The 11,279-nt window shown below is 41.5% G+C and overlaps 1 protein-coding gene across 1 annotated transcript; it reads left to right on the forward strand.

Moving 5' to 3' along the window:
* Nucleotides 1-10,403: 10,403 nt before the first annotated feature.
* Nucleotides 10,404-10,898, forward strand: LOC103315412. The gene has a single exon (XM_008204116.1). It carries the CDS (start codon nt 10,404-10,406, stop codon nt 10,896-10,898), a length of 495 nt encoding a protein of 164 aa, XP_008202338.1.
* Nucleotides 10,899-11,279: the final 381 nt, after the last annotated feature.

Genomic DNA, 11,279 nt, shown 5'->3' on the forward strand with positions numbered 1-11,279 from the left:
TTATCCTTATTGTTTTACGTGAATCTATTATTATTATTGATTTTCTTACCTGATTTTACTTGTCAATATTCGAGTTTAATTAATTATGTTTTTATGTTTACTTCGCCTTACGTTGTCATTCCTTGTTCTTATCTATTCAATTAATTATTGGGTTTGTCAATTACTATCGGTTTTGTATTTAGGGTCCGTTTAATAATAATGTGATAGTATCCTGATGCCAAGTATAGTTTTATACTTTCTGCTATCAAGAGCGTCTTGTGACCTACATATTCTGAGTTTGTTATATCTTATTATACGCTGCATTCTAGTGAAAAGGGTATCAATTGATTTACTTTATAATAACTAACCTTACTTGTTTTTAATATATCAAAATGCGAAAGAAAGTGATCATTTCGCAGTTTGCAACTTTCGTATTTGAGCATATTTAAGCTAGCCGAAGCGTATACAAGTGAAAAATTCATAATATTTCAATTATTTTGCGAGTTACAATAAATTATTGCTAAAATGTCTGCATGTGTGCGCGCCTGTGTGTATTTGGACGATACTCATCTCCCCTACTACACTGGTCCTTCGTGGTGGGTGTAAGTCACATACATTTTTTTTTGTGGCTTACTCGGTGAATCGCGTACTTGGCGAATCGCCTACTTGGTATGGTAGGCATCGTGTAATTTGACTTTCCTCTTCCCCCAATCATCTCGGACGATGGCGCGGACAGGCCCCCCGTGGAGGGGGTTTGTTTTTACGCGCCATAGTCCGGAGACCGCACAGAAGTCAAGTAGAGATAGGCCTAGTGGCAGGCCTACGCGACGGGACGTCGCTGTCAATTTCTTTTTCTTGAATTTCTTTTCCTGGTTAAAGAATACGCCTGGTATATAAACAGGCGGTCGCTCGGTACGCGGGACGGCGAGCTGTTTCGAAATTTAAATCTTGCCTGTCGAGCTTAAGGGGCGATCGTACTCATACATAAAGCTCAACTCTAGTGAGGAATACATGTTGCTTAAGTGCGCGTATAGAAGAAAGTCAAAATATCCAGATGATGTTGAACAGCATCAAAGACAAAGTTGGGAACTGACTACTGAACCTCGGCAGGGGTGAAGTGCGGCAAACGCTGTCGAGCCTGCGATTAAATTAGGACGACACTGCAGAAGAGCCGTAGCTGCGACTACACAAGTGGTTGATGAGCGAATATGACGCGTCATACTTCGAGCCCACGAGCGGACTAGGAGCCGCGGCGGTGAAACATAAACGAACAGAGAGCCGCTGGTCGTTTTTGGAGACAATGTGCCATGTTCAAATTCCATGAATATATGTTTATTCGTGTGTGTATGTGCGACTGAGTATGTATGTAAGAGTACATGTGAATATATGTATTTATATACAAATGACACCTGCGTGACTGCAACCATGCATACACATAAACAATGTACATCCGATCGTGAGGAAGCAACTGGATTGCAAAAAATGTAGAGCGCCGAAAATCGGAGCGAGTGCTCTGACTTCTGTGTCAGCACTCCTTGCGCATGAACGACTACTGCAAGGCGTACGCATCGATCCTTTGTGGCGAATACTGATTGGACTACCGCGATCTTCTTCATCTAAATTTCATAACTGCGTGAATCGGTACCGAGGCTTTAAAAACCCCGGAGCCGATCCACACAGTGCCTTTTTGCGTAGTGACTTACTCACTGGCAGCTACAACTGATTCTAAGGTGAAGCGGCGGTGTTTGCTAGTGTTAGTGTTTGGAGCGTGCTAAATCTGTCCAACACCTTGGGAGCGTGCTAAATCCGTCCCTTGGCATAGCATACACCGAAGAGCCCTTTGAATACAGATCAGTGCCACAGAGAGAAGTACAAGGTAGGGACCGTCGAGTGAAATCTCCGGCGATAGCAAGAGCAGTTGACCATCCTTATTTTAAATTGCCACGTGAACGCGTGTAGACCATACAGTCAGCATCTGCCACGAAGGGTGATTAGAACCATCTAAAGTGCGCAGAATTATAATAATAGTAAATTGTTAAGATAAATCATAGGTACTTTACAATTAATAAATAAATAAGACTAAACTTACTAAATACTACTGTAAAACGGCAACATCCTAATGTACAAATAATCGACAATCCTTGTGTACCAAATTGATAATAATAACTAAACCTCAATCAGAACAAATAAATTCACATCAGCTTCGCAGTCACGACGTGCAGGTAAGAGTACATTACTTGTGGACGAACCATCAGTATCCACACCCGAGGCGACACACATCCTTAATTCCACAGTCTGCGTGTAACTTTAGTAACAGAACAGGCTCTCGAGCCGAAGGCTAGTTCTCGCGAATAAATAATTATTTTTAAAACTTGTACCATCTAGTACGGTCTTTACAACAATATGCACAGAGGAAAAAAGAATCGGCATCAACTCCCATCTACGAGAAGAGCTAATGTCGGATCCGGTAGTCAAGGAAAGAATACAAAGAACATTAGACAACGGCATCTAAGAGAACGTCAACACGCCAGAAAAAGCACACAGAGAAGCTGGAGCGGTCGAGGACAACTTCGAAGACTGCATTGCCGGGGTAGACGGACAAGAGTACCTAATGCTGCCTGGCATAGTAGATTACCTAAAAAAAATGCAGCAAACAGTTAAAAGCACCAAACCGAGGCACGACGAGAACGTTCGTGAGAGACATCGTGACTATAGTTCGCAAGTGGGACTTGCGATTCTCTGGAAGCATGACGGATAGAATCGACAGCTTTTTAGAGCGCCTAGAGTCAAACATGAGGCTAGCACAGATGACAGAGGCCGAGAAAATGGAATCACTGCCACACGTGTTCACAGGTGTCGCGGCGAAGTAGTGTGAGAATAACAAGGATAGCTGGAAACGCTAAGAAGAGTTTTGAACAGCAGCTACAAGGTTGTACGGGACGAACACGCCTTTCAACAGCACCAGGCCTCAGATGTCGAAAAAAGATACCAAGGCGCGCACGAGCCCGTGCGAAACTATCGCTTTTACGTGGACTTCAGAAAAGTCAACGCGATCACACGGAACGACGCTTATCCACTACCGCAGATGAATGCGATACTGAGAAATTTGCAGCAAGCGCGCTACATCTATACTATCGATTTAAGTAGCGCTTACCACCAGATACCGCTGAGCGAGAAGAACAAACAGTATACAGCTTTCACGGTGCCTGGAATGGAGCTTTTCCAGTTCAAGCGCCTACCCTTTGGTTTGTCAGATGCGGGAGCCACGTTTCAAAGGCTGATGGACAAAATAATTACATCAGAGCTGCAGCCACACGTCGTTTCTTATTTAGATGACGCGATTGTCGCGACAGAAACGTTCTAGGATCATGTTAAAGTCCTTGAGCGCGAGTTAAAAAGAATTAAGGAAGCAGGGTTGACTGTCAATAGAGAAAAAAGCGTGTTCTGCAAGGAGGAGGTGAAATACCTCGGCGTTCTTGTCAACAGGGACGGCTTTAGACCAGATCCAGAGAAGATCGCTCTGATAGTGAATTTGCCATAGCCGAAGAATCTAAAACATTTGAGGCACTTCCACGGCATGGCATCGTGGTACAGACAGTTTCTAGAGGGATACGCAGGGATACGCATATTTAAAGTGGAAAAAGTGCGATCAACTAGCAACAAGAGAAAAGTTACACTAACAATACTACAATAACAATAAGAGAATTAAAATAACGATAAATAATGTACAGCCTTTAGTAGCCGCCGGAAAGTCTTTTGGAAACGCCATTGATCTTTATGTATTTATAGTCTAAATCCGACACTGAGATTTATAATGCAAATTAATCTTTCCTTAATAGTCAGTTAAGTAGGACATCACTATTATCGTTACGATTGTATCACGGACTAATATTATGTTAGACTTTTGGAAGATGCGATCGACTTTTCGTGCGACGAATTGTGATAAGAGAAAGAAAGAAATAGAATATTTAGTAAAGCGCACGGCCTATGCGTGTGTATTTCACTTATCTCGTGTTTCGTTCTGCTCCTGACCTGCTCTGCTACCAGCGCATCCTCTCAGTTGGGCGTCGGCTCAGCTTCCAAAGCGAATAGATCTCAAGTATGAATGGGCGCGTCAGTAATTAGGAGTTTATTGATTTAAATGTGCACTCGCGGTTAAATTCTCAATCAAGTTTATTCATAGCAACAAGATTTTATTTAACGCTCGCTCGCAACTAACGCAATTATAATTTTCCTCAGAAGCGTCAAACGACAACGTCAGTATTCAAAGTCTGATATGATCAAAAATATTCTAAGTCTTTGAACGTCCGAAAATATTCTCCTCCTTTGCTAATAGTCGTCGTGCGGCTCGATTCTCAATGCACGGGGCCAGTGCGAGTGCCACCCCTCCTGTTTCTACATGTACTCTCCTCCTTTGCTGACGTCACTTTCCTCCGGTTTTGTATGTATGTGTAATAGCGTGTAGGATTTGATTTTTCTCTGATTTAACTTAAGTTTCCCCTCATCTCGTTTTATAATCTTTAATGATTTTATTTATTTCTATTCGGATTTTATCACGTTTTTGTTTGTGTTTTTGATAACGTTGTCGTTTCTCGTTTCTATCTCATTTAATTAATTATTAAATATGCTTGGATATTCTTAACATCGTATTTTCAACCGTGGTTTCTTTATCGACTTTCTATTTGGAGTTTATTTATCTTATCTTTTGCTGCATTCTAATAAGAAGGGTGTTGGTTAACTAATTTTATAACAATTGATCTTATTTATTCCTTAACTGTAAAAATATTAAAATGCGAAAGAAGTGAGCATTTCACACTATGAATAGAGAAATAAATTGTTTAAATAAAAATAAAACTTGGCAATTAGTAGAAAAGCCGAAAGATAAGAAAATTTAAGATTTAAAATGGGTATTTACAAATAAATCTGATAATCATAAAAAAGCGAGATTAGTTGTACGAGGTTTTCAACAAAGAGAAGCATTGGAAGACTTGTATTCTCCAGTAGCTAAAACTCAAACATTGAAGTTATTATTGTCATATTGTTGTGAAAACGGTTTAATGACAACAGGATTTATTATAAGATTATATGGAAATGTTATATATTGGAAAGTCCGAAAGCAGGGCAGAGTGACAAAGTCGTCAATAGCCGCTGAGTACGTAGCTTTATCAAAAGCTGTAAGTAAAATCAAAGTTGTTAAAAATTTGCTAAAAGACTTTAGTATAAATTTAGAAAAACCAATAAAAATATATGAGGATAACTCAGGAGCCATAGCAATAGCAAAGTTTGGTAACATGACGAAAAACTCAAAGTACATTTTCATTTTGTAAATGAGAGCTATGAAAAGAAAGAAATTGAAATTGTAAAAGTAGACTCAGAAAATAATATTTCTGATATTTTAACTAAGGCTCTGGGTAGAATTAAATTCGAAAATTTTAGAATGAATTTAAAAATGGTTTAAAGTTTAAGTAGCATAAAAATTAAGGAGGTGTGTTGAGATGTGAGTAATTTATATGCTACTATCCGTACACACTAAAGAGAGTATGCGAACAGGCATGCGTGCGCGACTATAGCAAGCAGGATAAACTGGCACGCGATAGCGGTAACAATAGGTATTGTGTGAAGGTGTGAGTATAGAGAAAGAAAAGCAGCTCGACCGCCGAGAACGTAAGATGACTATATAGAGAGCCAGAGCACATGTTGTGCATATCCGACGATATAAGTGTAATCTTCAACAATGAGTATTCAATAAAGGTACAACACTAACCCGAAGGGTTCACTGGAACGATGGGTAATATTATTTATTACACCAAATCCCTCATTTATTAACAGAATCTATTCTTTCTTCTACTGCATTTGACCTTTCTTATATAGTAACGGAGAAGAAATCTTCTCACTTGCGAGTATGAACATTTAAAGCGACACCAAGCGGTTATATTAAGAAACATAGAGTCGATTAAAATCGACTAGTTTCCCAATGAATTTAACCGATTCTTATCGAAATATTAAGGTTTCTTTTTCATAAGGGATATTACACTGAAAAAAAAACTCAGCTATTTTAACTGAAATTGCACCAGTAATCCGTCATTGTAGGAAGACTCGCCAAAATTACCGTAGAGTTCAGTAGTTTTAAAGAATCAGTTCGGTTGTTTTTGCTGGTGTCCCGCGTAAGCGACCAATTTTACGAGTCGCGACTCGCCAAAACTACCAGTGGCACACCGTTGTTCTTACTGAACAGTCGTTACGGTGGCAGAACGGTTAAAACTACCGGAATTTACAGCAGAAATTACCGTGTTTTTTTTAATGTACAAAACTTTGATCATTAGAGTCACTTAAACTGTTTCAAAATTTTGTAAAATTAAACTGATTCAATATCGATTAATAAGTTGATTCATATTTATTAAAAGAATCCCAATTAAACTGCATTAAAATAATCATCGCATAAAAGTCGATAAAAATATCTTCATTTTGATATTTAGATTGCGATTGAGACCAATTCACATCGATAATTTAAAACGTCAATTAAATCAATGTAGTATATTTAGCAGGGATTCTTTTTTTGATTATTTGAATTGATTAAAGTATACTTGAATCTAACCGTAAAAAAGTATTGAGATCGATTAAATATTATATAAACAAATTACCTTATGCATCAATTCAAATTTATTGATAAAATCACGAACAAATAATATTAGAAAAATGATTATTATTTTTATTATTCGAATCAATTAAAGTACTATTAAAACCAATCCTTAAAAAACAAAGATTAGGGTCGATTCAATATTATATTTATCAATTACTATTCAAAAAGATTCAAGTTTTTTGACAAAATTACAAATATTAAAAGTATGATTATTGTTGTGATCATTTCAATCGATTAAAGTAACATTAAAGGCTAATCCTTGAAAGATAGACTGGGATAGGTTTAATATTTTACTAATAAAGTACCATCTAAACAGATTTATATATACTGAAAAACTCGACCGCCAGATGGCGCAGGGTCAACACGTCTCGTTCGGAGCTCCGTATTTTTCGGTCGTTTTTTGGTGATTTTTCGGCTTGTCGTTAAAAATAAATCGAGAATCACCATCCCGAGTGTTTTCTGTGTCCGCGCATATATAACTCGGTACTCATTTAGTGGTGATCGCGCGGATATCAGTGGATTTCTCTCTCGCCTCATTGCGCCTTGTGTGCACGTGGAGTGCGACTTCGGCGGTAGCAGCGACGCTGAGCGTTTGAAAGGGTTTTAGTTGGCATTCCTAGTACTTCCCAGTGCCGAACATCCTGCACTGGAAGCCTAGCATCCCCGCACCATCGTCAGGATACACCGTCATCGGCGAGTGGGCTGCTTGGAGCATTGCGGGCTAGAAGTCGAGCGCGAGTCATCTTATTTCTCCTCCCGCCTCGGCAGTGTCCGAGCTTTGCCGCGCTGCGCTCTGGCCGTTGTGGTTTGCTGCTATAGCGGTCTGGCATGCCGTTGCTCGCGAGCAACACGGCTCGGTGAAGTGTCTTCTCTCTCTCTCATACGCCTCCTGTGTCTTCCCAGGGTGTTTTTAGTGGCGTTACTTGCGCACTAGAGAGCTCTGGCTGCCTGCTTAATGTTTTGTAAAGCGTCGTGGCGTGTAGTGCTCCGTCTGAGACTTGTGCTTATTTGTCTGGTGTATATTTCAGTGTTAGACAGCTATGTCCCTGAACGGTAGCTTTTCATCCGCGGGCTCCTTAGACGGCAGAGTCATGCCGATAGACGATTCTTTGGTTACAAATCGTATGCCTATATTGAGCGTATGCGTTGATTGCGAATATGAAAATTGTGATTGTTTTGGACAAGGTGACATTAACTGCGTAAACTGCAACCGTCGCTTCCATGAGAAATGTGCCGGGTTGTCGGGCTGTGTTAAGTAGTGATGACCTTGACACGGTAATCTGTAACCTCTGTCTCGGACCTTAGACCTCCGTTTCCTCTGCTCATCTGAGCATTGGCGGATCACGTGTGCCTGCTTTGGTCCCAGTGTCGGTTGCCGTCGGAACATCTGAGTGAGTCAGCAGCGGCGTTCCCTGCTCCCGCCCATACCATGGTCTCGGACGATAAATTTGTGGAACTTAAGAGCTTGCTGTAGAGTAACTACGCCGGTATCAGGGAGTCTCTGACTGGTATTGATAATAGGTTCGCGCGCCTGAACTCTCAGCTGGATCAGGACAGGATGGAGAGGCGTGCTATTCGCGCGGAAGTCGCTAAGCTGGATGCCCGTTTGAGGGCCCTTGAGCCTCATGGCCTCTTGCCTCTCTTGACTATGCGTCGGAGGTCCAGGACCAGCTGTACCGCTCGCGCAACCTCCTTCTGTACGACGTCCCAGCTGGCGGGTCTGACTCTGATTTGGCGACTGTCAAGGAGACCCTGGGCAAGATTTCCAGTCTGGATCTTGATAAATTCAGCGTCAGGAGGTTTGCCAGTTCGACTTCTCGAGAAACTTCCCCTCCATTAGTTGTAAGATTCAGCGCCAGTTTTGAGGTAATCAGGGTGATCACATACAGGAGTCTTCTTCCATCTGGGATTTCTGTTGCCGCGGACCTTACACCAGCCCAGCGCGCACGTCGTCGTCAGCTGCTTGAGGAAGCGAGCAAGCACAATCGTGACCATCCAGACAAACCTAAGACTGTCAAATTTGTTCGGGGTAGTTTGGCTCTCATCGACGCCAAGAAAAGACAGGGGCTTTTTCTTGCTAACAGAAACCAAAGCTAATTGTTGTGCCGCGGATAAAGCCAAGCTCACCATCTACTACCAAAATGCTTACTCACTGGTAAATAAGCTAACCTATCTTCACTAAAATCTTCTTCAACTTGCTTATTTACCGGATATCATCGTTTCCACAGAGACGTCGCTGCAACCCGCTCTATTATCTACCGAACTCGGACTGGTTGGCTACCCGATTTATAGAAGGGGTCGTGACCTTCAGGGTGTTGGGGTCTCAAGAGGTGGTGGCGTTCTTGTTGCAGTAAGGGATTATATCAACTCCTCTGAATTATTTGTCGACTCCTCACTCGAACAAATATTCATCAAAATTTCCCTTCCAGACACCAACATGATCCTGGGTGCGGTCTATCTTCAGCCAAATTCTGATACGACACGATACCAGCAAAATGTTGATGGGTTGGAGACGGTGGCTGAGGCCAATGCTGATTGGCAGCTTGTTATGGTGGGAGTACTTTGTTTTGGACTGTCCCAACTTATTCCACCACATCCATCGAAGGACTACTCGTTGGACCTGTTGTTTGAATCTCCTGGATTCATCGATCTCTTTGAACTGAATGAACAGCTTGTGCCTACCGATGGTCATCACGTTCCGAGTGTTTTTAATGCGAATATTTGTTGTGATAGTGATTTTGTACCTGTGTCAAAGCGTAACTTTTTTTGCTGCCGATGATGAATCGATTGTAAACCATCTTGGTGAAGTGGACTGGGATTCGATCCTTTCTTGCGACTGTCTCGAGAACATTTTGTGTGGCTATTATAATGTTTTGGACACCTGTATTAGCAAATAGGTTCCTTTGTCGAGACCGAATCCTAGTACTTATCCTGTATGGTATGATCGGGAGTTTATATGTACTATTAGCGATAAAAAGTTGGTTCATAAAGCGTGGAAACTCACTGGCGAAACCAGTGATGAAATTGAGTTCAAGAGGCTCCGAGCCGTTTGTATCCGGATATCGAGATCTCGGTACCGGGATTATGTTCGATCGGTGGAAACCGTCCTTAGGTTCAACATTAACGCGTTTTAGTCTTTTCTTAGGGGTTTGAAGGGCGAGGCTGGTATCCCAGTTACTACGTATCTTGACGATTTAAAGACTGAATCGGAGTCTGAAACGGTTAACTTGTTTTCTTTCCATTTCAGTTCAGTATATGACTGTAATCCAGCTAGCCCTTTGAATCATCTCCTAGAATCACGTGAACTTATTTCCAATATAAGAGTTTTGGCGAAGCATCTGCGTCCTTTTGTCCGTGAGTTGAAATGCACAGCGAATCCTGGTCCGGAATATGTACCTAATGTCTTTGTTAAGCGCTGCTGGCCAGCTTTGGAGAGGCCTATAGTTGATATTTTTAACAAGATGTTGGCTAACAGTTATTTTCCTAAGGTGTGAAAGCGTTCTTATATTTTTCCGGTGTTTAAACACGTCGATAGACATGATGTCAAAAATTATAGGCCTATTTCTCTTATCAGCTGCATTCCGAAGCTTTTCGACGCGTTTTTTGACCGACTTATTGTCCCAGCGACTGCTTTGTAAGATCACTGATCTGCAGCACGGCTTTCTGCATGGTCGATCGACTTTAACTAACCTCTTGATTTTTAATGACTCTGATGCCCTTGAGAACTCGGCTCAAGTGGACTCCATCTATATTGATTTCTCTAAGGCTTTCGATAGAGTTCATCATGGCAGGTTGCTGGATAAGCTGTGGAACACTGGTCAAAATTTTTATGCGTATTCACTCTGAGGAGGATGTGGAGAGGCTTAGGGCTGATCTTAATGCTTTGAGCGGCTGGGCGTGCGAAAATGTCCTGGTCATAAACGCGGACAAGAGCCAGGTAGCGTCATTTTATAGGGGCAGGACACAACTACAGTTCCAGTATGAACTTGATGGATCGGCTATTGCTCGCACGGAAGTGGTTAGGGACTTGGGGGTTTTATTTGACTCGCGCTTGACTTTCGCACTTTATGCGGATCACGTGGTCTCTAGGTGTGGGCTGATCGGATTTGTAAAGCGAACTACTCGAGACTTTTCCAACATATCTGCTATAACTTATCTTTACAATACTCTGGTCATGCCTACTTTCATTTATTGTTGTCAAATTTGGTCACCCTATACTCAAATTGCCATCAACCATTTAGATTCCGTTCAGCATAAATTTATTCGTTACCTGGCGTAAAAGTCCGGCCAGCCCATGGCGCCTATTGACTACGATTATTCACTCATAGCGTATTCGTTGGGTATTCCTTCGATACACTCAGTGCATCGGTATCATGATGGTCTGCTTACGTTTAAACTTTTGCGTAAATTTATGATTTGTCCGTCGATCTCCGACCTTTTCTCAGTTAGGCAATTATCCTATAATCTGCGTAGCCATAGACCTATACACGAGCATCTGGCGCATTCGAACTTTGGGTTCTTAACGACTTTACCTAGATTAAAGCGTGTTTGAAATTCTCTCCCGCAAAGTATCACCGTCATCGAGCAGTTGTCTGAATTCAAAGTGAACCTCAAATCATTTGTGTTGGCATTTGGTTAGGAAACTTGGTTCATAATATTT

This window comes from Nasonia vitripennis, assembly GCF_009193385.2.
Source record: "Nasonia vitripennis strain AsymCx chromosome 4 unlocalized genomic scaffold, Nvit_psr_1.1 chr4_random0004, whole genome shotgun sequence".
Classification (NCBI taxonomy): Eukaryota; Metazoa; Arthropoda; class Insecta; order Hymenoptera; family Pteromalidae; genus Nasonia; species Nasonia vitripennis.